We start from the raw sequence: 27,229 nt of genomic DNA, 5'->3' as shown, positions 1-27,229 counted from the left end.
CGCGCTCAGCGGATACCTAGGGACCATTGGTATGACCGCAAACAGCGAATGGTTCATTTGAATAGCCACCCCTATTTTCTGGACTCATCTAACCTATAAAGGATGCTTGGGGAATTTAGGGCAACATTTTCTATGATGTCTGGTGTAACCTTCACTATGCATATAATTATGTATGGCTAAATCTATCCACATGTCTTTCCTTAATAGAACCAATTTCAATATTTCAAAATATACATACATTTCTTTACCCTCCATCAATAAATACTAATCCTCTAAAGCACAGGTTCTCAAACTCGGTCCTCAGGACCCCACACAGTGCATGTTTTCCAGGTCTCTTCACAAAGTGAAATAATTATAACCACCTGTGCACCTTTTAAAATGTGTCAGCGAGTAATGAACACACCTGTGCGCCTGCTGAGTGACCTGGAAAACGTGACCTGTGTGGGGTCCTGAGGACCGAGTTTGAGAACCACTGCTCTAAAGGATGTTTGCCTATTTCAAATCACTATTATGCGTACACAGACCTTTTTCTTCAATTATGGGCTCATAGGCCCTGATTCAGAGCCGGACGCTCTGAGCAGAGCGCACGCTCTGAATGAGGGCCGTCCTCCTGGACGCTCGTATAGCTGTGGGTCACCACCCACAGCCTATACGAGCGTGCAGGTTGATGGCCTCGATGGTCTTGACCATCGCCACTGCGAGCCGGAGCCTGCGGTTGAGTTTCTCAACCGCAAGGCCCGGAGTGATTTTGGCTCTATCAGAGCCAAAATCACTCCCACTGACATCACTAGTGATGTCAGTGGGCCGGCTTCTGATGGTAGGCGTTCCTTTGGGAACGCCCCCGTCTGGGAGACACGCCCCTGGCACGCCCACCAAAGGGGGCGTGCTGTCAATCAACATCGACAGCACGCCCCCTTTGATCAGACACAACGAGCGAAGGAAAGTCCTTCGCTCGTCGCGTCTGGCGCATGCGCACGACGGAGCTCCCGCCGTCGTGCGCATGCGCAGTGCACACCATCGACCCACTTGCGAGCGGACAGCCGCTTGCGAGTGGGTCTGAATCAGGGCCATAATTTTTACAAACCCTCCATAGCGTTTCAAAATCCCAAAGTTTCATCAGATCTATTTATTATACTAAAATTGAACAATGCGTTAGGTTGGACCGAATTTTCTATCAATTTCTCCTCTGATTCCTCACCTTCAGCACCACCACCAAACCCATTCTCCATCACCTGATTACCTTTGCAAAAATGGATTGTCCAGTTCTGTGTTGTAATACTTTATTGGAACCCTGACATCCATTTCTATACCAAGGTGATTGATTTGGTGGTTGGTCCTTTTGAACATATTCCTAACACATTTTATAGAGAGATATCAGTTTTATAAAATATATATCACTAGTATGGTTGACCGTATTATCAGCAGAAGTTTTCCCGACGCAAACATCATCCCATTAACGAATTTTGAAAACGTTCTCACTGTCTAACCATAAGAACCACGCTGCTTAATATTCTCTTGCTCAATAGAGAATTATGGGCCTGATTCAGAGCCACTCGTAAGCGGCAGCTCATTCGCTCTGAGCGATGTTTGCCCAACTGCGCATGCGTACGGATCGTTATACGCATGCGCGAACCAGTCAGTGCGGCCGAAATTCATGTGCTCACAATATAGCGAGTGCCTGCTAATTTGAGTGACAGAAAGAGGCGTATGTGGGTGGTAACAGGGGAAGGTGCTTGAAAACGGGGAGTGGAGATCAGAACGCAGGCGTGCTTAAAAGGTCAAAACGGGCGTTTTATGGGTGTGCATAATTAATACAGCAGCGTCATTGACCACGTCACTGGGTTTTTTTTAAGCCAGAACAGCTCGCAAAATTGTGGTAGCAAAAACCAACCACAAGAATAGCGAGCAGCTCATACCCTGTTCGATGTACTCGATTAATCTAATAAATAGCGGACATGACGTAGGAGGCGAGCGGCCAGGGGGCGTAGTTTCCCAAAAAACGACCGCAAGTTTTGTACGCTCGTTCAGACCTAGAGGCGTGAACAGACCGAAAACAGCGAACGGTTCATTTGAATAGCCACCCCTATTTTCTGGACGAGCGAGCGCTAATTGCGTCCGGCTCTGAATCAGGCCCTATATGTTTACGGTACATAAAATCTCATTTTTCTTTAAAATATTTCATGTGGGTGCAACAAGTTACATCAGATTTTTTCTCTAAAATTATATATCGTATACCCTCGTTACCAAGTTTTGACAATTTAATACCATCTTGTTGGATTGATTTCATGTTTTGAATTTCAGTAATAATGTATCTTTGTCATTTGTTTATTGGAAATGTGTCACCACAGTCAGTATTACCTTCTTTTAAAACACTCTCATTCAAAGTTTGGGAGAAAGGACAACCATTCATCCTATTGGTTGCTAGCACCCCCATCTGCTGAAAGCATGTTCCCTTCTGCATCAGTACTAACATTATACCTGTCCTTCTTGTAACCGTAATATGTCCCATACTCCCAAAACCAAACATGTTGTACACTTTAAAAAACAAACAAAAATGGCAGCTGCTCAATCAATCTAGCAGTACTAATCAGGTGCATGAAAGGGAGGGGTCATACTAAGTAGAGAAAGGAGGGGGATTTAACCCCCTATTGTACCTCAGCACACTGAATAATACATGCAACAATATATGAAGACTATATGGTCATAGAAATTCTGAGATATTAGTTGCATGCATTTGCAAATAAATGGGAGGCTGCTGGGCCACGTCACGGCTTCTCTGTTACCAGCAGTCCCTAACACTAAGGGGTTCACGTCCGGGGCGCAGTGCACCCCAAAAAAAATCCCTTTAGTGTTAGGGACTGCTGGTAACAGAGATGCCGTGACGTGGCCCAGCAGCCTCCCATGTATTTGCAAATGCATGCAACTAATATCTCTGAATTTCTATGACCATATAGTCTTCATATATTGTTGCAGGTATTATTCAGTGTGCTGAGGTACAATAGTGGGTTAAATCCCCCTCCTTTCTCTATGTTGTACACTTTGTTTACTAATTATTCCCCTGATTTATGAACCTTTTCCTTAGTTATAAGTTGAGTTAGGTCATAGCCTGATCTTGGGTAGCTCCCCATGTATATCCCATAACATCATTATCAGACCCACCTCCAGAGCGTTCCACTTTGGTGTCAGATCAAAAATAGTTCCAGCTAAAAAGAACAAAAACAAAAGATAGTACACAGAAGAGACAGGAAACGTTCATGCTGTAATGGTCATCAATATCAGGATCTGTACCCGGCATGTCCGGTGAGAGAAACTTTAAACTCTGTATGTAGCACACAGGTGTGACCTAAACTGTCTAACTGGCTGTATGTAGCACACAGGTGTGACCTAAGCAGTCTAACTGGCTGTATGTAGCACACAGGTGTGACCTAAACAGTCTAACTGGCTGTATGTAGCACACAGGTGTGACCTAAGCAGTCTAACTGGCTGTATGTAGCTCACAGGTGTGACCTAAACAGTCTAACTGGCTGTATGTAGCACACAGGTGTGACCTAAGCAGTCTAACTGGCTGTATGTAGCACAGAGGTGTGACCTAAACTGTCTAACTGGCTGTATGTAGCACACAGGTGTGACCTAAGCAGTCTAACTGGCTGTATGTAGCACACAGGTGTGACCTAAACTTCAAGAGTTATCGACATGCTCACATGTAGCATTTGTGCTTGTCTCTGGTATGTAGCATCAGGTACTTAGGTATTCTCTGAATAATTCCTATATTCTGTGCCTCTTTCTAATCCTTGATCCATCCTAGGCCACTTTCCCTGTTCCTGATTATGTGTAGGGTAATTTCTCCCATGTACCTGAGAATAACCTAAAGGGGAACATCCACCAGACGATCTACTCCCTGTCCGATCTCTAAACGATTTTCCCTTGAAATTTTATCTTTCAGCCTGACCGATTTGCAAACGACCTTTAATAGATGAAGTGAAATTGACCTGCATGTTCCGTCGACTGACGAGACGATCAAACGACCAGCGGGAGCGCGCATCGTTGATCGGGAACGACCAAACACTACACGATTTATAAACGATTTTTAAATGATTGAACGATAATGATGTCGTTATCGTTCAATTGCCTGCTAAAATCGTGTAGTGGATGCCCCCCCTAAGTCTGTATTTCCCTTATTATACTGTCCCAATTTATATTTCCTGGCCATATGTCCTATTTGTCCACATGTGTAACACTTACCTGACCTTGGCTGTCTTTCCTTACCATATCGCCCACTGTACCTTTGCTGCTGTTCCTGTAGAGCCTGTGTACTCTGGGCCTGATTCAGACCCGGTCGCAAGCGCTGAGCGCTTGCAACCGGGTCGATGGTGGCCCAGAGCGCATGCGCACAACGGGGCCAGCTCCGTCCTGCGCATGCGCGAGACCCAGATTGCGACGGGCAAACCGTCGCTCTGGGTCTCGCACCAAAGGGGGCGTGCTGTCGATGTTGAGTGACAGCACGCCCCCTTTGGTGGGCGGGCCGGGGGGGTGGCTGCCCAAACGGAGGCGTTCCCATGTGAACGCCTAGCGTTTGGGGGCCGGCCCCACTGACATTACAAGTGATGTCAGTGGAGAGATTCCAGCTCTGTTAGAGCCGAAATCTCTCTGGGGCTTGCGGCAACGATACCCTACCACAAGGGTCTCGTCGCAAGCCCGATGGTCACGATGGTCTTGACCATCGCGACCATCTTCCTGGCCGCTCGCTATAGCTGTGGGTGGTCACCCACAGCTATGCGAGTGGCCAGGAGGCCGTTCTGGAAAAAAAAAAAACGTCCGGCCCTGATTCAGAGCGAGCGCTCTGTCAGAGCGTCCGGCTCTGAATCAGGGCCTCTGTCATTAATTTCTCACGTTGCATTTCCTTTCTCTTGGTTATATTTTTATCATGGTCAATAACTGATTCCCTAAGGACATCTACCTTGATTCCTCTCCAATGTTTTTTATTTGTGGGTTCATGGGCATTACCCAAATCCTTAATACATTTTTGACAATTTCCCGATCATTCCTAGGATCGGGAAATTCAGTAATAATTCACCTTAATTCAGATTTACTCCAAGGACAGTGCATAGCTACATTTCTAGCTGGGATCACACCATCCTTATCAGGCTTACCATTAGGAACAGCTATTGAGCGTACAGGGTGTAATCCTGCAGGTTCTCTATTGTTTAGGCTAATTGCATGGACTATTGTCTCGGTAGTATGGATGCTCCTGGTCTATATAGCATCTGAGAGCACCTCATGATCCTCAACAATGGCCACTGGAGCAGAAACTACCCCTCGCCCTTCTACGGGGGCTCTCCTGTAACTGGATGACACGAGAAACAGCAGAGATTAAAGCGGGTTCATTGTCTTCATCATAATCATCATCATTTTTCTTTTTCCGACACTGGATACAAATTACATTTAACGTTCTTATCAGCTGTACTTAAGCCATCATCTGCATATGGCGGAGGTGGTGCGCTTGCGACTTTTGTAACCAACTGCATCTCTTTCTTCATACCAGTATGTTCGATTTTTTTTTTCGCACCATATACTGCCCTCACGTAGCCACAAATTCAAACACGTATTATGTATAAGTCGCCACTTCAGCGATCTTCACGTACAAATCTTATCTTTAACTGAGCTCAATATTTCTGGGTCAAAGCTGCCAACACTAGGTAATGGTCTCACACATTTTGCAGTCACTTATCACAGTACAGTGTTGCCTTCACACCATACTTTTTGTGCATAATATACGTTGCCGACCCTACTGGTCCTAATTTGACTTGCACATCGGTCACAATTTGCCCCTGCCGGGTCTGCTTTGCTCCCATAGCGGAAAGTATTATTCCTGCCATATGCAAACAGACTGCGGTGCGCGTCCACGAGCTCACGTCACTATAACGACGTGTCCTCCACTTTACACAACTGGGAGCAAACCTCAAGGTGCTTTCCAGTATTAAAGACTTGTACAGTCACTCAGTTACAATTTCTTATCTCTGAGCTGGGCCAATCTCCTGTCGTTGGTACTATTTAACGCAAGCTTTCATGGTTGTTGTAAACAATTCAAGTAGAGTAAAACTCTTGCTTTAACCAATTGCGTTTCTAAAATATACATTTAAGCTAATCTGACATCACAACACAACAAAAAAACTCCTAATCCCTACAGTATCTTGTATATTTCAAAAACCTGAATGCCTCTTACCTGGGCATTCAGCTCGATACCTCACATGGGTAACCCATGTTTCTAAAGCAACGTGACCTCCACTTTTAAACAATATTTCCAACACACAATTCACATACACTCTTTTTTCCTGTACAGGAATTTTCTATTGTTGGTAGTTTATTCCCAGAAACTTCTAACAATTTACTCCAGTATACTATAGCAAGACAAATATAAACGTTTGAATTTAGTGGCAAACAGTAAATGCAGTATATACTTAACTTAAAGACTCAGCCGCTTATGCATGAACATAACCACCAATTTAAGTACATAATCTCTTTACATAATAAAAAAACAAAAAAAATCACAATAGGACTTTTGTAGGAATCGGGCTTGCCAGCACCAGGGCCCTGATTCAGAGCCGGACGCTCTGACCAGAGCATATACGAGCGTCCAACAAGATGGTCGCGATGGTCTTGACCATCGCGACCATCGGACTTGCGAGTGAAACCCTGTGGTCGGGTTTCTCAACCGCAAGACCAGGAGTGATTTTGGCTCTATCAGAGCCAAAATCACTCCCACTGACATCACTAGTGATGTCAGTGGGGCCGGCTTGAGACGGTAGGCGTTCCCATAGGAACGCCTCCGTCTGGCAGGCACGCCCCCGGAACGCCCACCAAAGGGGGCGTGCTGTCAATCAACATCGACAGCACGCCCCCTTTGGTGCGAGACCCGGAGCGATGGAAAGTCCTTCACTCGCCGGGTCTCGCGCATGCGCACGACGGAGCTCCCTCCGTCGTGCGCATGCTCAGTGGGGAACATCGACCCACTTGCGAGCGGACTGCCGCTCGCGAGTGGGTCTGAATGACCCCCAAGATGCACTGTAAGAGAACGATTTGCGTTCTTACCTTCAAGATGCAACCACCCTTGTGCTGAAACAAAAACAAATTCTGGGGCGGTACTCTTTAACTTTAAATATCTTTTCTATTTAATTATATATATATATATATACTGACTGAGATGAAAACTAAACTATGAGTCAGTCTCTAGTCACAGATTCTGTTATCAGTGTGACTGGCTCAGAGCTTTTCATGTGCTAATTTGCCTTTTCAGTAAACAAGCGCAGGAACAGTAAATGGTGAATTGTACACAGAACAATACAATGTTGACTAAAATGGCTAAAAGCTTATGGCAACGTAACTACGAGGCAGAAAGTTGTTTTAAAACACAGCCAATATCTACGCAGATTAAGCAATTTATTTTACCTTGTCCCGAATTCTTCTCTGCACCTTCTCAACTCATAAAGCAGAAATTCGGTGTATCAAATACATGTGGTATTAAGATATAGAACAAATTGGCCCTCATTCAGAGCCGTTCGCTATTTGCGGTCGTTCGTTTAAAAACAAGGGGTGGCTATTCAAATGATCCGTACGCACATTGCAGTCTGTTCACACCTCTAAGTCTGAACGAACGAGCAAAACATACGCTCGTTTATTTGTTAAAAACGCCCCCTGGCCGCACGCATCCTACTTCATGTCCGCTATTTATTAGATTAATCGAGTACATCGACCAGCGTATGAACTGCTCGCTATTCTTGTGGTTGGTGTTTGCTACCACAAATTTGCGAGCAGTTCTGGCTATAAAATAACCCAGTGACGTGGTCAATGACGCTGCTGTTTTAAATATACACACCCATAAAACGCCCGTTTTGACCTTTAAGCACGCCTGCGTTCGGATCTCCACTCCCCATTTTCAAGCACCTTCCCCTGTTACCACCCACATACGCCTCATTCTGTCACTCAAAATAGCAGGCACTCGCTATATAGCGTACAAAGGATTTTCGGCCGCACTGACTGGTTCGCGCATGCGTACTAAAAAGCGTACGCATGCGCAGATGTGCAAACATCGCTCGGAACGAGCGTACTGCCGCTAACGAGCGGCTCTGAATGAGGGCCATTGTTCTTACCTTTTTGTGACGCGTCTTCCACCCTTTTTGATACTGTGAATTCTGTGTATTACGAATAGAGTGATGAGAGATCTGCTCACGAGCCCCCAATTATTAAAGATAAAATAATTGTGAAGTCCGCTCAGCTTCTTGGAGTTCCAAAGTCCAAAAGATTTATTTGCATAAATGAATACAAAGAGTACCGCCCCTTACACTGCGCATGCGCGGTTGGCACAACCCAAGGCTTCAATTCTGAATGCACTGACTTGCAGGGTCAGTGTGGTACAATTTATACACAGACACAATACAGAAGTAACCTTAGTAACACATATTACAGTTCAGATAAACTGGTCGCTACACAATAGATTACAGGTGAAACAATGGAACTGGTCAGGCTTTATACTGTCTTCCTGAGTGGTGGTAACCTCTTGCTTGTCATCATTGTCGCATCCATGTGCGCTCATGTCCTCAGGGGCTCGCCACTCAGACGGGGAAAGTCCAGGCAACAGCTTACAGTTAAAAACAGGTTCTTATGGAAAGCCTATACATCTACCAAACACGCTGTAACTACGAGCAATGGTGGATAAACAAAATCAAATATATTTTCATACATAGATTTGCAGTGCTATATTTACATATACTGTTATTTTGGAAATTGTGCAACGTTCGTAAAGAATATAAACACTAATATATAACAATACATGATGTTGAAAAGCAATATTTAAGTATATGAAATATGATTTAAATGTACAGAAAGTTGTTTATTGTTCTTCATTCAATTTTGGTCTTTGACTTTGAGAGATTGAGGTTAGACCTTGCACTGGCAATATGGTAGAGCCAGCAGCTGGGTGATATACCCCTGGGTTACCCGGGATAGGCTGAGCAGAGTCAGGTGGTACGGGAAGGCTCAGGCGGTCACTCGATTGGCTGCTACAGTCAGGTATACTCTAGAGCAGGCTCTGATGTTGTCTGCGGCCTAGCAGGCCGGGAAATACTGAAGCCTACGGGTCTAGGACGTGACAGAGAATGCTGGCAGAATCGGTAAGTGACCCGACGGCAGGGGAAACAGACCCGGGTTGGGACAGCTCCTCTCTGTTCCCCTCTGTAATGTCCCTTGGAGATGATGCTTAGATTTGGGGAACTCTTTGGCCTGGTCTCTATCTGAGGAGAAGACTGCACCAGGCACATGGTGGCGGGGTGGGTGGGTGAGACAGGTTATAGACCTATTCTGTACATATACACTCTCTGTTGGGCCGATTCAGTTACTGAGCGATGAAAGCGATTCGCCGTCAGAACAGTGTGGTAACGCTATTAATGGCGGCACATGGAGACCCCAACCATGCTCATTTATTCCCATAGGATTGTGCAGTAAAATGAAGGACGTGGCTTTACCATAATTCTGAACGACATTCGCAGATGCACATAACTTACATTGAATTTGATACCTACAGCTACCAGTGTGTGTGTTTATGTGTGTGTGTGTATGTATATGTATATATATATATATATATATATATATATATATATATATACAAATATTTATACAACATCACAACATCACACCCTGCTCTGGAAAGTATATACACTGCTCTGCAGGAAGGAGTCTGTGCGAGGCCGTGCGCAGTGCCGCAGTTACTCGCTATATGTTATTCTGTAAGTCTGGTCTGTCGGGAGTCCCCGCTCTCCTCCCCTTTTGCCTATGGATGAGCAGGAGGAAAGATGGAGAATGACGCCCAGACTTGGGGGTGACGCTGAGAGAGATTGCGCAGTGAGTGAGGTGGGGGCGCACGGTATATTTATGATTACATCACGTACTGTATGTTGCCGTCTTTATGGATAATATGCTCTGTATGTCCCCTGTCCTGTTTATATCCTGCTATATTGTCACTATGTTATTCTTATATTTCCCCAGCTCAATCTCAGACAAGAAATGCAGTCACTGGAAGCGTTGTAATGTTTCATGCACAATTCACCGGAGACCCCAGGGAAATCAGCTGGACATTCAATGACAATAAGATTGTGGACTTAACCAAGACCGATGCACCAGATTATTATGGGAACTGGAAAGAGAGAGTGGAAGCGGATCTGGCATCCGGACATCTGACTATAAGAAACGTGTCTGTCAGTGACTCTGGGACGTACAAAGCAGAGGTCATCGTTACAGGGACTCAGATTGTATTCACAACGTTCTCTCTCCGTGTGTACGGTAAGTATGTGAATAACACATTCAGATCAGGGCCGATTCCACGGAGTACGAAACCCGGATCTGGGTAACCGGGAGAGGGAGGGGGTGTAGCTGTTATCCCTTACAGTAACCGGGAGAGGGAAGGGGTGTAGCTGTTATCCCTTACAGTAACCGGGAGAGGGAGGGGGTGTAGCTGTTATCCCTTACAGTAACCGGGAGAGGGAGGGGGCGTAGCTGTTATCCCTTACAGTTACCGGGAGAGGGAGGGGGTGTAGCTGTTATCCCTTACAGTTACCGGGAGAGGGAGGGGGTGTAGCTGTTATCCCTTACAGTAACCGGGAGAGGGAGGGGGCGTAGCTGTTATCCCTTACAGTAATCGGGAGAGGGAGGGGATGTAGCTGTTATCCCTTACAGTAACCGGGAGAGGGAGGGGGGTGTAGCTGTTATCCCTTACAGTAACCGGGGGAAGGAGGGGGTGTAGCTGTTAACCCTTACAGTTACCGGGAGAGGGAGGGGGCGTAGCTGTTATCCCTTACAGTAACCGGGAGAGGGAGGGGGCGTTGCTGTTATCCCTTACAGTAATCGGGAGAGGGAGGGGGCGTAGCTGTTATCCCTTACAGTAACCGGGAGAGGGAGGGGGTGTAGCTGTTTTCCCTTAGAGTAACAGTGGGAAGGAGGGGGCGTAGCTGTCATCCCTTACAGTAACCGGGAGAAGGAGGAGGCGTAGCTGTTATCCCTTACAGTAATCGGGAGAGGGAGGGGGCGTAGCTGTTATCCCTTACAGTAACCGGGAGAGGGAGGGGGTGTAGCTGTTATCCCTTACAGTAACCGGGAGAGGGAGGGGGCGTAGCTGTTATCCCTTACAGTAATCGGGAGAGGGAGGGGGCGTAGCTGTTATCCCTTACAGTAATCGGGAGAGGGAGGGGGCGTAGCTGTTATCCCTTACAGTAACCGGGAGAGGGAGGGGGTGTAGCTGTTATCCCTTACAGTAACCGGGAGATGGAGGGGGCGTAGCTGTTATCCCTTACAGTAACCGGGAGATGGAGGGGGCGTAGCTGTTATCCCTTACAGTAGCCGTGAGAGGGATGGGGGTGTAGCTGTTATCCTTTACAGTAATCGGGAGAGGGTGGGGGCGTAGCTGTTATCCCTTACAGTAACCGGGAGAGGGAGGGGGTGTAGCTGTTATCCCTTACAGTAACCGTGGGAAGGAGGGGACGTAGCTGTTATCCCTTACAGTTACCGGGAGAAGGAGGAGGCGTAGCTGTTATCCCTTACAGTAACCGGGAGAAGGAGGAGGCGTAGCTGTTATCCCTTATAGTAACCGGGAGAGCGAGGGGGTGTAGCTGTTATACGTTACAGTAACCAGCAGAGGGAGGGGACATAGCTCTTATCCCTTACAGTACCCGGGAGTGGAAGGGGGTGTAGCTGTTATCCCTTACAGTAACCGGCAGAGGGAGGGGGGTTGTAGCTGTTATCCCTTACAGTAACCGGCAGAGCGAGGGGGTGTAGCTGTTATCCCTTACAGTAAAAGGGAGAGGGAGGGGGCGTATCTGTTATCCCTTACAGTAACCGGGAGAGGGAGGGGGTGTAGCTGTTATCCCTTACAGTAACCGGGAGAGGGAGGCGGCGTAGCTGTTATCCCTTACAGTAACCGGGAGAGGGAGGTGACATAGCTGTTATCCCTTACAGTAACCGGGAGAGGGAGGGGGCATAGCTGTTATCCCTTACAGTAACCGGGAGAGGGATGGGGGTGTAGCTGTTATCCCTTACAGTAATCGGGAGAGGGAGGGGGCGTAGCTGTTATCCCTTACAGTAACCGTGGGAAGGAGGGGGCGTAGCTGTCATCCCTTACAGTTACCGGGAGAGGGAGGGGGTGTAGCTGTTATTCCTTACAGTAACCGGGAGAAGGAGGAGGCGTAGCTGTTATCCCTTATAGTAACCGGGAGAGCGAGGGGGTGTAGCTGTTATCCGTTACAGTAACCGGCAGAGGGAGGGGACATAGCTCTTATCCCTTACAGTACCCGGGAGTGGAAGGGGGTGTAGCTGTTATCCCTTACAGTAACCGGGAGAGGGGGTGTAGCTGTTATCCCTTACAGTAACCGGGAGAGGGAGGTTACATAGCTCTTATCCCTTACAGTAACCGGGAGAGGGAGGGGGCGTAGCTGTTATCCCTTACAGTAACCGGGAGAGGGAGGGGGCGTATCTCTTATCCCTTACAGTAACCGGGAGAGGGAGGGGGCGTTGCTGTTATCCCTTACAGTAACCGGGGGAGGGAGGGGGAGTAGCTGTTATCCCTTACAGTAACCGGGAGAGGAGGGGGCGTAGCTATTATTTCTTACAGTAACCGGGAGAGGGATGGGGCGTAGCTGTTATCCCTTACAGTAACTGGGAGAGGGAGGGGGCGTAGCTGTTATCCCTTAGAGTAACCGGGAGAGGGAGGGGGCGTAGCTCTTATCCCTTACAGTAATCGGGAAAGGGAGGGGGCGTAGCTCTTATCCCTTACAGTAACCGGGAGAGGGAGGGGGCGTTGCTGTTATCCCTTACAGTAACCGGGGGAGGGAGGGGGAGCAGCTGTTATCCCTTACAGTAATCGGGAGAGGGAGGAGGCATAGCTATTATTTCTTACAGTCACCGGGAGAGGGATGGGGCGTAGCTGTTATCCCTTACAGTAACCGGGAGAGGGAGGGGGGTGTAGCTGTTATCCCTTACAGTAACTGGTAGAGGGAGGGGGCGTATCTGTTATCCCTTACAGTAATCGGGAGAGGGAGGGGGTTTAGCTGTTATCCCTTACAGTAACCGGGAGAGGGAGGTGACATAGCTCTTATGCCTTACAGTAACCGGGAGAGGGAGGGGGCGTAGCTGTTATCCCTTACAGTTACCGGGAGAGGGAGGTGACATAGCTCTTATGCCTTACAGTAACCGGGAGAGGGAGGCGGCGTAGCTGTTATCCCTTACAGTAACCGGGAGAATGATGGGAGTGTAGCTGTTATCCCTTACAGTAATCGGGAGAGGGAGGGGGCGTAGCTGTTATCCCTTACAGTAACCGGGAGAGGGAGGGGGTGTAGCTGTTATCCCTTACAGTAACCGTGGGAAGTAGGCGGCGTAGCTGTCATCCCTTACAGTAACCGGGAGAAGGAGGAGGCGTAGCTGTTATCCCTTATAGTAACCGGGATAGAGAGGGGTTGTAGCTGTTATCCGTTACAGTAAGTGGGAGAGCGTGGGGGTGTAGCTGTTATCCCTTACAGTAACCGGCAGAGGGAGGGGACATAGCTCTTATCCCTTACAGTACCCCGGAGTGGAAGGGGGTGTAGCTGTTATCCCTTACAGTAACTGGCAGTGGGAGGGGGGTGTAGCTGTTATCCCTTACAGTAACCGGGAGAGGGAGGGGGCGTAGCTGTTATCCCTTACAGTAACCGGGAGAGGGAGGGGGCGTAGCTGTTATCCCTTACAGTAACCGGGAGAGGGAGGTGACATAGCTCTTATCCCTTACAGTAACCGGGAGAGGGAGGGGGCGTAGCTGTTATCCCTTACAGTAACCTGGAGAGGGATGGGGGTGTAGCTGTTATCCCTTACAGTAATCGGGAGAGGGAGGGGGCGTAGCTGTTTTCCCTTACAGTAATCGGGAGCGGGAGGGGGTGTAGCTGTTATCCCTTACAGTAACCGGGAGAGGGAGGGGGGTGTAGCTGTTATCCCTTACAGTAACCGGGAGAGGGTGGGGGTGTAGCTGTTATCCCTTACAGTAACCGGGAGAGGGAGGTGGGTGTAGCTGTTATCCCTTACAGTAACCGGGGGAAGGAGTGGATGTAGCTGTTATCCCTTACAGTAACCGGGAGAGGGAGGGGGCGTTGCTGTTATCCCTTACAGTAACCGGGAGAGGGAGGGGGCGTAGCTGTTATCCCTTGCAGTAATCGGTAGAGGGAGGGGGTGTAGCTGGTATCCCTTACAGTAACCGGGGGAAGGAGGGGGGCGTAGCTGTTATCCCTTACAGTAACCGGGAGAGGAAGGGGGCGTAGCTGTTATTTCTTACAGTAACCGGGAGAGGGAGGGGGCGTAGCTGTTATCCCTTACAGTAATCGGGAGAAGGAGGGGGCGTAGGTGTTATCCCTTACAGTAACCGGGAGATTGAGGGGGCGTAGCTGTTATCCCATACAGTAATCGGGAGAGAGAGGGGGCGTAGCTGTTATCCCTTTCAGTAATCGGGAGAGGGAGGGGGCTTAGCTGTTATCCCTTACAGTAATCGGGAGAGGGAGGGGGTGTAGCTGTTATCCCTTACAGTAATCGGGAGAGGGAGGGGGTGTAGCTGTTATCCCTTAATGTAACCGGGAGAGGGAGGGGGCGTATCTGTTATCCCTTACAGTAATCGGGAGAGGGAGGGGGTGTAGCTGTTATCCCTTACAGTAACTTGGGGAAGGAGGGAATGTAGCTGTTATCCCTTACAGTAACCTGGAGATTGAGGGGGCGTAGCCGTTATCCCTTACAGTAAAAGGGAGAGGGAGGGGGTGTAGCTGTTATCCCTTACAGTAACCGGGAGAGGGAGGGGGCGTAGCTGTTATCCCTTACAGTAACCGGGGGAAGGAGGGGGTGTAGCTGTTATCCCTTACAGTTACTGGGAGAGGGAGGGGGTGTAGCTGTTATCCCTTACAGTTACCGGGAGAGGGAGGGGGTGTAGCTGTTATCCCTTACAGTTACCGGGAGAGGGAGGGGGTGTAGCTGTTATCCCTTACAGTAACCGGGAGAGGGAGGGGGCGTAGCTGTTATCCCTTACAGTAATCGGGAGAGGGAGGGGATGTAGCTGTTATCCCTTACAGTAACCGGGAGAGGGAGGGGGTGTAGCTGTTATCCCTTACAGTAACCGGGAGAGGGAGGGGGCGTAGCTCTTTTCCCTTACAGTAATCGGGAAAGGGAGGGGGCGTAGCTCTTATCCCTTACAGTAACCGGGAGAAGGAAGGGGGTATAGCTGTTATCCCTTACAGTTACCGGGAGAGGGAGGGGGTGTAGCTGTTATCCCTTACAGTAACCGGGAGAGGGAGGGGATGTAGCTGTTATCCCTTACAGTAACCGTGGGAAGGAGGGGACGTAGCTGTTATCCCTTACAGTTACCGGGAGAAGGAGGAGGCGTAGCTGTTATCCCTTACAGTAACCGGGAGAAGGAGGAGGCGTAGCTGTTATCCCTTATAGTAACCGGGAGAGCGAGGGGGTGTAGCTGTTATACGTTACAGTAACCAGCAGAGGGAGGGGACATAGCTCTTATCCCTTACAGTACCCGGGAGTGGAAGGGGGTGTAGCTGTTATCCCTTACAGTAACCGGCAGAGGGAGGGGGGTTGTAGCTGTTATCCCTTACAGTAACCGGCAGAGCGAGGGGGTGTAGCTGTTATCCCTTACAGTAAAAGGGAGAGGGAGGGGGCGTATCTGTTATCCCTTACAGTAACCGGGAGAGGGAGGGGGTGTAGCTGTTATCCCTTACAGTAACCGGGAGAGGGAGGCGGCGTAGCTGTTATCCCTTACAGTAACCGGGAGAGGGAGGTGACATAGCTGTTATCCCTTACAGTAACCGGGAGAGGGAGGGGGCATAGCTGTTATCCCTTACAGTAACCGGGAGAGGGATGGGGGTGTAGCTGTTATCCCTTACAGTAATCGGGAGAGGGAGGGGGCGTAGCTGTTATCCCTTACAGTAACCGGGAGAGGGAGGGGGCGTTGCTGTTATCCCTTACAGTAACCGGGGGAGGGAGGGGGAGTAGCTGTTATCCCTTACAGTAACCGGGAGAGGAGGGGGCGTAGCTATTATTTCTTACAGTAACCGGGAGAGGGAGGGGGCGTAGCTGTTATCCCTTACAGTAACTGGGAGAGGGAGGGGGCGTAGCTGTTATCCCTTAGAGTAACCGGGAGAGGGAGGGGGCGTAGCTCTTATCCCTTACAGTAATCGGGAAAGGGAGGGGGCGTAGCTCTTATCCCTTACAGTAACCGGGAGAGGGAGGGGGCGTTGCTGTTATCCCTTACAGTAACCGGGGGAGGGAGGGGGAGCAGCTGTTATCCCTTACAGTAATCGGGAGAGGGAGGAGGCATAGCTATTATTTCTTACAGTCACCGGGAGAGGGATGGGGCGTAGCTGTTATCCCTTACAGTAACCGGGAGAGGGAGGGGGGTGTAGCTGTTATCCCTTACAGTAACTGGTAGAGGGAGGGGGCGTATCTGTTATCCCTTACAGTAATCGGGAGAGGGAGGGGGTTTAGCTGTTATCCCTTACAGTAACCGGGAGAGGGAGGTGACATAGCTCTTATGCCTTACAGTAACCGGGAGAGGGAGGGGGCGTAGCTGTTATCCCTTACAGTTACCGGGAGAGGGAGGTGACATAGCTCTTATGCCTTACAGTAACCGGGAGAGGGAGGCGGCGTAGCTGTTATCCCTTACAGTAACCGGGAGAATGATGGGAGTGTAGCTGTTATCCCTTACAGTAATCGGGAGAGGGAGGGGGCGTAGCTGTTATCCCTTACAGTAACCGGGAGAGGGAGGGGGTGTAGCTGTTATCCCTTACAGTAACCGTGGGAAGTAGGCGGCGTAGCTGTCATCCCTTACAGTAACCGGGAGAAGGAGGAGGCGTAGCTGTTATCCCTTATAGTAACCGGGATAGAGAGGGGTTGTAGCTGTTATCCGTTACAGTAAGTGGGAGAGCGTGGGGGTGTAGCTGTTATCCCTTACAGTAACCGGCAGAGGGAGGGGACATAGCTCTTATCCCTTACAGTACCCCGGAGTGGAAGGGGGTGTAGCTGTTATCCCTTACAGTAACTGGCAGTGGGAGGGGGGTGTAGCTGTTATCCCTTACAGTAACCGGGAGAGGGAGGGGGCGTAGCTGTTATCCCTTACAGTAACCGGGAGAGGGAGGGGGCGTAGCTGTTATCCCTTACAGTAACCGGGAGAGGGAGGTGACATAGCTCTTATCCCTTACAGTAACCGGGAGAGGGAGGGGACGTAGCTGTTATCCCTTACAGTAACCTGGAGAGGGATGGGGGTGTAGCTGTTATCCCTTACAGTAATCGGGAGAGGGAGGGGGCGTAGCTGTTTTCCCTTACAGTAATCGGGAGCGGGAGGGGGTGTAGCTGTTATCCCTTACAGTAACCGGGAGAGGGAGGGGGGTGTAGCTGTTATCCCTTACAGTAACCGGGAGAGGGTGGGGGTGTAGCTGTTATCCCTTACAGTAACCGGGAGAGGGAGGTGGGTGTAGCTGTTATCCCTTACAGTAACCGGGGGAAGGAGTGGATGTAGCTGTTATCCCTTACAGTAACCGGGAGAGGGAGGGGGCGTTGCTGTTATCCCTTACAGTAACCGGGAGAGGGAGGGGGCGTAGCTGTTATCCCTTGCAGTAATCGGTAGAGGGAGGGGGTGTAGCTGGTATCCCTTACAGTAACCGGGGGAAGGAGGGGGGCGTAGCTGTTATCCCTTACAGTAACCGGGAGAGGAAGGGGGCGTAGCTGTTATTTCTTACAGTAACCGGGAGAGGGAGGGGGCGTAGCTGTTATCCCTTACAGTAATCGGGAGAAGGAGGGGGCGTAGGTGTTATCCCTTACAGTAACCGGGAGATTGAGGGGGCGTAGCTGTTATCCCATACAGTAATCGGGAGAGAGAGGGGGCGTAGCTGTTATCCCTTTCAGTAATCGGGAGAGGGAGGGGGCTTAGCTGTTATCCCTTACAGTAATCGGGAGAGGGAGGGGGTGTAGCTGTTATCCCTTACAGTAATCGGGAGAGGGAGGGGGTGTAGCTGTTATCCCTTAATGTAACCGGGAGAGGGAGGGGGCGTATCTGTTATCCCTTACAGTAATCGGGAGAGGGAGGGGGTGTAGCTGTTATCCCTTACAGTAACTTGGGGAAGGAGGGAATGTAGCTGTTATCCCTTACAGTAACCTGGAGATTGAGGGGGCGTAGCCGTTATCCCTTACAGTAAAAGGGAGAGGGAGGGGGTGTAGCTGTTATCCCTTACAGTAACCGGGAGAGGGAGGGGGCGTAGCTGTTATCCCTTACAGTAACCGGGGGAAGGAGGGGGTGTAGCTGTTATCCCTTACAGTTACTGGGAGAGGGAGGGGGTGTAGCTGTTATCCCTTACAGTTACCGGGAGAGGGAGGGGGTGTAGCTGTTATCCCTTACAGTTACCGGGAGAGGGAGGGGGTGTAGCTGTTATCCCTTACAGTAACCGGGAGAGGGAGGGGGCGTAGCTGTTATCCCTTACAGTAATCGGGAGAGGGAGGGGATGTAGCTGTTATCCCTTACAGTAACCGGGAGAGGGAGGGGGTGTAGCTGTTATCCCTTACAGTAACCGGGAGAGGGAGGGGGCGTAGCTCTTTTCCCTTACAGTAATCGGGAAAGGGAGGGGGCGTAGCTCTTATCCCTTACAGTAACCGGGAGAGGGAAGGGGGTATAGCTGTTATCCCTTACAGTTACCGGGAGAGGGAGGGGGGTGTAGCTGTTATCCCTTACAGTAACCGGGGGAAGGAGGGGGTGTAGCTGTTAACCCTTACAGTTACCGGGAGAGGGAGGGGGCGTAGCTGTTATCCCTTACAGTAACCGGGAGAGGGAGGGGGCGTTGCTGTTATCCCTTACAGTAATCGGGAGAGGGAGGGGGCGTTGCTGTTATCCCTTACAGTAACCGGGAGAGGGAGGGGGTGTAGCTGTTTTCCCTTAGAGTAACAGTGGGAAGGAGGGGGCGTAGCTGTCATCCCTTACAGTAACCGGGAGAAGGAGGAGGCGTAGCTGTTATCCCTTACAGTTACCGGGAGAGGGAGGGGGTGTAGCTGTTATCCCTTACAGTAACCGGGAGAGGGAGGGGGCGTAGCTGTTATCCCTTACAGTAATCGGGAGAGGGAGGGGGCGTAGCTGTTATCCCTTACAGTAACCGGGAGATGGAGGGGGCGTAGCTGTTATCCCTTACAGTAGCCGTGAGAGGGATGGGGGTGTAGCTGTTATCCTTTACAGTAATCGGGAGAGGGAGGGGGTGTAGCTGTTATCCCTTACAGTAACCGTGGGAAGGAGGGGACGTAGCTGTCATCCCTTACAGTTACCGGGAGAAGGAGGAGGCGTAGCTGTTATCCCTTACAGTAACCGGGAGAAGGAGGAGGCGTAGCTGTTATCCCTTATAGTAACCGGGAGAGCGAGGGGGTGTAGCTGTTATACGTTACAGTAAGCGGGAGAGCGAGGGGGTGTAGCTGTTATCCCTTACAGTAACCAGCAGAGGGAGGGGACATAGCTCTTATCCCTTACAGTACCCGGGAGTGGAAGGGGGTGTAGCTGTTATCCCTTACAGTAACCGGCAGAGGGATGGGGGTTGTAGCTGTTATCCCTTACAGTAACCGGGAGAGGGAGGGGGCGTAGCTGTTATCCCTTACAGTAACCGGGAGAGGGAGGGGGCGTAGCTGTTATCCCTTATAGTAACCGGGAGAAGGAGGTGGCATAGCTCTTATCCCTTACAGTATCCGGGAGTGGAAGGGGGTGTAGCTGTTATCCCTTACAGTAACCGGCAGAGGGAGGGGGGTTGTAGCTGTTATCCCTTACAGTAACCGGGAGAGGGAGGGGGCGTAGCTGTTATCCCTTATAGTAACCGGGAGAAGGAGGTGGCATAGCTCTTATCCCTTACAGTAACCAGGAGAGGGAGGGGGTGTAGCTGTTGTCCTTTACAGTAACTGGGAGAGGGAGGGGGTGTAGCTGTTATCCCTTACAGTAACCGGCAGAGGGAGGGGACGTAGCTCTTATCCCTTACAGTACGCGGTAGAGGGAGGGGGGTTGTAGCTGTTATCCCTTATAGTAACCGGGAGAGCGAAGGGGTGTTGCTGTTATCCGTTACAGTAAGGGGGAAAGCGAGGGGGTGTAGCTGTTATCCCGTACAGTAACCGGCAGAGGGAGGGGACATAGCTCTTATCCCTTACAGTAACCGTGAGAGGGAGGGGGTGTAGCTGTTATCCCTTACAGTAACCTGGAGAGGGAGGGGGCGTAGCTGTTATCCCTTACAGTAACCGGGAGAGGGAGGCGGCGTAGCTGTTATCCCTTACAGTAACCGGGAGAGGGAGGGGGCATAGCTGTTATCCCTTACAGTAACCGGGAGAGGGATGGGGGTGTAGCTGTTATCCCTTACAGTAATCGGGATAGGGAGGGGGCGTAGCTGTTATCCCTTACAGTAACCGTGGGAAGGAGGGGGCGTAGCTGTCATCCCTTACAGTTACCGGGAGAGGGAGGGGGTGTAGCTGTTATTCCTTACAGTAACCGGGAGAAGGAGGAGGCGTAGCTGTTATCCCTTATAGTAACCGGGAGAGCGAGGGGGTGTAGCTGTTATCCGTTACAGTAAGTGGGAGAGCGAGGGGGTGTAGCTGTTATCCCTTACAGTAACCGGCAGAGGGAGGGGACATAGCTCTTATCCCTTACAGTACCCGGGAATGGAAGGGGGTGTAGCTGTTATCCCTTACAGTAACCGGCAGAGGGAGGGGGGTGTAGCTGTTATCCCTTACAGTAACCGGGAGAGGGGGTGTAGCTGTTATCCCTTACAGTAACCGGGAGAGGGAGGTTACATAGCTCTTATCCCTTACAGTAACCGGCAGAGGGAGGGGACATAGCTCTTATCCCTTACAGTAACCGTGAGAGGGAGGGGGTGTAGCTGTTATCCCTTACAGTAACCTGGAGAGGGAGGGGGCGTAGCTGTTATCCCTTACAGTAACCGGGAGAGGGAGGCGGCGTAGCTGTTATCCCTTACAGTAACCGGGAGAGGGAGGGGGCATAGCTGTTATCCCTTACAGTAACCGGGAGAGGGATGGGGGTGTAGCTGTTATCCCTTACAGTAATCGGGAGAGGGAGGGGGCGTAGCTGTTATCCCTTACAGTAACCGTGGGAAGGAGGGGGCGTAGCTGTCATCCCTTACAGTTACCGGGAGAGGGAGGGGGTGTAGCTGTTATTCCTTACAGTAACCGGGAGAAGGAGGAGGCGTAGCTGTTATCCCTCATAGTAACCGGGAGAGCGAGGGGGTGTAGCTGTTATCCGTTACAGTAAGTGGGAGAGCGAGGGGGTGTAGCTGTTATCCCTTACAGTAACCGGCAGAGGGAGGGGACATAGCTCTTATCCCTTACAGTACCCGGGAGTGGAAGGGGGTGTAGCTGTTATCCCTTACAGTAACCGGCAGAGGGAGGGGGGTGTAGCTGTTATCCCTTACAGTAACCGGGAGAGGGGGTGTAGCTGTTATCCCTTACAGTAACCGGGAGAGGGAGGTTACATAGCTCTTATCCCTTACAGTAACCGGGAGAGGGAGGGGGCGTAGCTGTTATCCCTTACAGTAACCGAGAGAGGGAGGGGGCGTATCTCTTATCCCTTACAGTAACCGGGAGAGGGAGGGGGCGTTGCTGTTATCCCTTACAGTAACCGGGGGAGGGAGGGGGAGTAGCTGTTATCCCTTACAGTAACCGGGAGAGGAGGGGGCGTAGCTATTATTTCTTACAGTAACCGGGAGAGGGAGGGGGCGTAGCTGTTATCCCTTACAGTAACCGGGAGAGGGAGGGGGCGTAGCTGTTATCCCTTACAGTAACCGGGAGAGGGAGGGGGCGTATCTCTTATCCCTTACAGTAACCGGGAGAGGGAGGGGGCGTAGCTCTTATCCCTTACAGTAACCGGGAGAGGAGGGGGCGTAGCTATTATTTCTTACAGTAACCGGGAGAGGGAGGGGGCGTAGCTCTTATCCCTTACAGTAATCGGGAAAGGGAGGGGGCGTAGCTGTTATCCCTTACAGTAACCGGGGGAGGGAGGGGGAGCAGCTGTTATCCCTTACAGTAATCGGGAGAGGGAGGAGGCATAGCTATTATTTCTTACAGTCACCGGGAGAGGGATGGGGCGTAGCTGTTATCCCTTACAGTAACCGGGAGAGGGAGGGGGGTGTAGGTGTTATCCCTTACAGTAACTGGTAGAGGGAGGGGGCGTATCTGTTATCCCTTACAGTAATCGGGAGAGGGAGGGGGTTTAGCTGTTATCCCTTACAGTAACCGGGAGAGGGAGGTGACATAGCTCTTATGCCTTACAGTAACCGGGAGAGGGAGGGGGCGTAGCTGTTATCCCTTACAGTTACCGGGAGAGGGAGGTGACATAGCTCTTATGCCTTACAGTAACCGGGAGAGGGAGGGGGCGTAGCTGTTATCCCTTACAGTAACCGGGAGAGGGAGGCGGCGTAGCTGTTATCCCTTACAGTAACCGGGAGAGGGATGGGAGTGTAGCTGTTATCCCTTACAGTAACCGGGAGAGGGAGGGGGTGTAGCTGTTATCCCTTACAGTAACCGTGGGAAGTAGGCGGCGTAGCTGTCATCCCTTACAGTAACCGGGAGAAGGAGGAGGCGTAGCTGTTATCCCTTATAGTAACCGGGATAGCGAGGGGTTGTAGCTGTTATCCGTTACAGTAAGTGGGAGAGCGTGGGGGTGTAGCTGTTATCCCTTACAGTAACCGGCAGAGGGAGGGGACATAGCCCTTATCCCTTACAGTACCCCGGAGTGGAAGGGTGTGTAGCTGTTATCCCTTACAGTAACCGGGAGAGGGAGGGGGCGTAGCTGTTATCCCTTACAGTAACCGGGAGAGGGAGGTGACATAGCTCTTATCCCTTACAGTAACCGGGAGAGGGAGGGGGCGTAGCTGTTATCCCTTACAGTAACCTGGAGAGGGATGGGGGTGTAGCTGTTATCCCTTACAGTAATCGGGAGAGGGAGGGGGCGTAGCTGTTTTCCCTTACAGTAATCGGGAGCGGGAGGGGGTGTAGCTGTTATCCCTTACAGTAACCGGGAGAGGGAGGGGGGTGTAGCTGGTATCCCTTACAGTAACCGGGAGAGGGTGGGGGTGTAGCTGTTATCCCTTACAGTAACCGGGAGAGGGAGGTGGGTGTAGCTGTTATCCCTTACAGTAACCGGGAGAGGGAGGGGGGTGTAGCTGTTATCACTTACAGTAACGGGGAGAGGGAGGGGGCGTAGCTGTTATCCCTTACAGTAACCGGGAGAGGGAGGGGGCGTTGCTGTTATCCCTTACAGTAACCGGGAGAGGGAGGGGGCGTAACTGTTATCCCTTGCAGTAATCGGTAGAGGGAGGGGGTGTAGCTGTTATCCCTTACAGTAACCGGGAGAGGAAGGGGGCGTAGCTGTTATTTCTTACAGTAACCGGGAGAGGGAGGGGGCGTAGCTGTTATCCCTTACAGTAATCGGGAGAAGGAGGGGGCGTAGGTGTTATCCCTTACAGTAACCGGGAGATTGAGGGGGCGTAGCTGTTATCCCATACAGTAATCGGGAGAGAGAGGGGGCGTAGCTGTTATCCCTTTCAGTAATCGGGAGAGGGAGGGGGCTTAGCTGTTATCCCTTACAGTAATCGGGAGAGGGAGGGGGTGTAGCTGTTATCCCTTACAGTAATCGGGAGAGGGAGGGGGTGTAGCTGTTATCCCTTAATGTAACCGGGAGAGGGAGGGGGCGTATCTGTTATCCCTTACAGTAATAGGGAGAGGGAGGGGGTGTAGCTGTTATCCCCTACAGTAACTTGGGGAAGGAGGGAATGTAGCTGTTATCCCTTACAGTAACCTGGAGATTGAGGGGGCGTAGCTGTTATCCCTTACAGTAACCGGGAGATTGAGGGGGCGTAGCTGTTATCCCTTGCTGTAATCGGGAGAGGGACTGGGTGTAGCTGTTATCCCTTACAGTTACCGGGGGAAGGAGGGGGGCGCAGCTATTATCCCTTACAGTACCCGGGAGTGGGAGGTGGCGTAGCTGTTATTGTTTACAGCAACCGGGAGAGGAAGGGGGCGTTGTTGTTATCCCTTACAGTAATCGGGAGAGGGAGGGGGCGTAGCTGTTATCCCTTACAGTAACCGGGGGAAGGAGGGAATGTAGCTGTTATCCCTTACAGTAACCGGGAGATTGAAGGGGCGTAGCTGTTATCCCTTACAGTTACCGGGAGATTGAGGGGGCGTAGCTGTTATCCCTTACAGTTACCGGGAGAGGGAGGGGGTGTAGCTGTTATCCCTTACAGTAATCGGGAGAGGGAGGGGGAGTAGCTGTTATCCCTTACAGTAATTGGGAGAGGGAGGGGGCGTAGCTGTTATCCCTTAAGTAACCGGGAGAGGGAGGGTGCTTATCTGTTATCCCTTACAGTAATCGGGAGAGGGAGGGGGTGTAGCTGTTATCCCTTACAGTAACCGGGAGAGTGAGGGGGCGTTGCTGTTATCCCTTACAGTAAGCGGGAGATGGAGGGGGCGTAGCTGTTATCCCTTACAGTAAGCAGGAGAGGGAGAGGGCATAGCTCTTATCCCTTACAGTAACCGGGAGAGGGAGGGGGTGTAGCTGTTATCCCTTACAGTAACCGGAGAAGGAGGGGGCGTTGCTGTTATCCCTTACAGTAACCGTGGAAGGAGGGGACGTGGCAGTTATCCCTTACAGTAACCGTGGAAGGAGGGGACGTGGCAGTTATCCCTTACAGTAACCGGGAGAGGGAGGGGGTGTAGCTGTTATCCCTTACAGTAACCGGGAGAGGGAGGGGGCGTTGCTGTTATCCCTTACAGTAAACGGGAGAGGGAGGGGGCGTAGCTGTTATCCCTTACAGTAATCGGGAGAGGGAGGGGGGTAGCTGTTTTCCCTTACAGTAACCGGGAGATGGAGTGGGCGTAGCTGTTATCCCTTACAGTAACCGGGAGAGTGAGGGGGAGTTGCTGTTATCCCTTACAGTAACCGGGAGAGGGAGGGGGCGTAGCTGTTATCCCTTACAGTAACCGGGAGAGTGAGGGGGAGTTGCTGTTATCCCTTACAGTAACCGGGAGAGGGAGGGGGCGTAGCTGTTATCCCATACAGTAACCGGTAGAGGGTGTAGCTGTTATCCCTTAAAGTAACCTTGGAAGGAGGGGGCGTTGCTGTTATCCCTTACAATAAGCAGGAGAGGGAGGAGGCATAGCTGTTATCCCTTCCAGTAAGCGGGAGAGGGAGGGGGCGTAGCTATTATCCCTTACAGTAACCGGGAGAGGTAGGGGGTGTAGCTATCCCTTACAGTAACCGGGAGAGGGAGGGGGCTTAGCTGTTATCCCTTACACTATCCGGGAGAGGGAGGAGGCGTAGCTGTTATCCCTTATCGTAACCTGGAGAGGGAGGGGGCGTAGCTGTTATTTCTTACAGTAGCCGGGAGAGGGAGGGGGCGTAGCTGTTATCCCTTACAGTAATCGGGAGAGGGAGGGGGCGTAGCTGTTATCCCTTACAGTAACCGGGGGAAGGAGGGAATGTAGCTGTTATCCCTTACAGTAACTGGGAGATTGAGGGGGCGTAGCTGTTATCCCTTACAGTAATCGGGAGAGGGAGGGGGTGTAGCTGTTATCCCTTACAGTAATCGGGAGAGGGAGGGGTGTAGCTGTTATCCCTTACAGTAATCGGGAGAGGGAGGGGGCGTAGCTCTTATCCCTTACAGTAAAAGGGAGAGGGAGGGGGCGTATCTGTTATCCCTTACAGTAAAAGGGAGAGGGAGGGGGCGTATCTGTTATCCCTTACAGTAATCGGGAGAGGGAGGGGGTGTAGCTGTTATCCCTTACAGTAACCGGGAGAGGGAGGGGGCGTTGCTGTTATCCCTTACAGTAACCGGGAGAGTGAGGGGGAGTTGCTGTTATCCCTTACAGTAAGCGGGAGATGGAGGGGGCGTAGCTGTTATCCCTTACAATAACCGGGAGAGGGAGGTGACATAGCTGTTATCCCTTACAGTAACCGGGAGAGGGAGGGGGCATAGCTGTTATCCCTTACAGTAACTGGGAGAGGGATGGGGGTGTAGCTGTTATCCCTTACAGTAATCGGGAGAGGGAGGGGGCGTAGCTGTTATCCCTTACAGTAACCGTGGGAAGGAGGGGGCGTAGCTGTCATCCCTTACAGTAACCGGGAGAAGGAGGAGGCGTAGCTGTTATCCCTTATAGTAACCGGGAGAGCGAGGGGGTGTAGCTGTTATCCGTTACAGTAAGTGGGAGAGCGAGGGGGTGTAGCTGTTATCCCTTACAGTAACCGGCAGAGGGAGGGACATAGCTCTTATCCCTTACAGTACCCGGGAGTGGAAGGGGGTGTAGCTGTTATCCCTTACAGTAACCGGCAGAGGGAGGGGGGTGTAGCTGTTATCCCTTACAGTAACCGGGAGAGGGGGTGTAGCTGTTATCCCTTACAGTAACCGGGAGAGGGAGGTTACATAGCTCTTATCCCTTACAGTAACCGGGAGAGGGAGGGGGCGTAGCTGTTATCCCTTACAGTAACCGGGAGAGGGAGGGGGCGTATCTCTTATCCCTTACAGTAACCGGGAGAGGGAGGGGGCGTTGCTGTTATCCCTTACAGTAACCGGGGGAGGGAGGGGGAGTAGCTGTTATCCCTTACAGTAACCGGGAGAGGAGGGGGCGTAGCTATTATTTCTTACAGTAACCGGGAGAGGGAGGGGGCGTAGCTGTTATCCCTTACAGTAACTGGGAGATGGAGGGGGCGTAGCTGTTATCCCTTAGAGTAACCGGGAGAGGGAGGGGGCGTAGCTCTTATCCCTTACAGTAATCGGGAAAGGGAGGGGGCGTAGCTCTTATCCCTTACAGTAACCGGGAGAGGGAGGGGGCGTTGCTGTTATCCCTTACAGTAACCGGGGGAGGGAGGGGGAGCAGCTGTTATCCCTTACAGTAATCGGGAGAGGGAGGAGGCATAGCTATTATTTCTTACAGTAACCGGGAGAGGGAGGGGGCGTAGCTGTTATCCCTTACAGTAACCGGGAGAGGGAGGGGGGTGTAGCTGTTATCCCTTACAGTAACTGGTAGAGGGAGGGGGCGTATCTGTTATCCCTTACAGTAATCGGGAGAGGGAGGGGGTTTAGCTGTTATCCGTTACAGTAACCGGGAGAGGGAGGTGACATAGCTCTTATGCCTTACAGTAACCGGGAGAGGG

The 27,229-nt window shown here is 51.1% G+C and overlaps 1 protein-coding gene across 1 annotated transcript in view; it reads left to right on the top strand.

Annotated features, from left to right (window-relative positions):
• LOC148506421 (uncharacterized) overlaps positions 1-27,229 on the top strand; it is a 200,766-nt gene that overhangs the window by 46,629 nt on the left and 126,908 nt on the right. Inside the window, exon 2 of the mRNA XM_088446795.1 lies at positions 10,039-10,332. Within this exon, the coding sequence (XP_088302921.1) occupies positions 10,039-10,332 (294 nt within the window). The remainder of the gene's footprint in view (positions 1-10,038; positions 10,333-27,229) is intronic.

The sequence above is a fragment of the Taudactylus pleione genome, unplaced genomic scaffold (genome assembly GCF_031769625.1).
Source record: "Taudactylus pleione unplaced genomic scaffold, aTauple2 ptg000405l, whole genome shotgun sequence".
In the NCBI taxonomy this organism is placed as follows: Eukaryota; Metazoa; Chordata; class Amphibia; order Anura; family Myobatrachidae; genus Taudactylus; species Taudactylus pleione.
The sequence above is the reverse complement of the archived record's forward strand: the minus strand, read 5'-3'. Positions and strand labels throughout refer to the sequence as shown.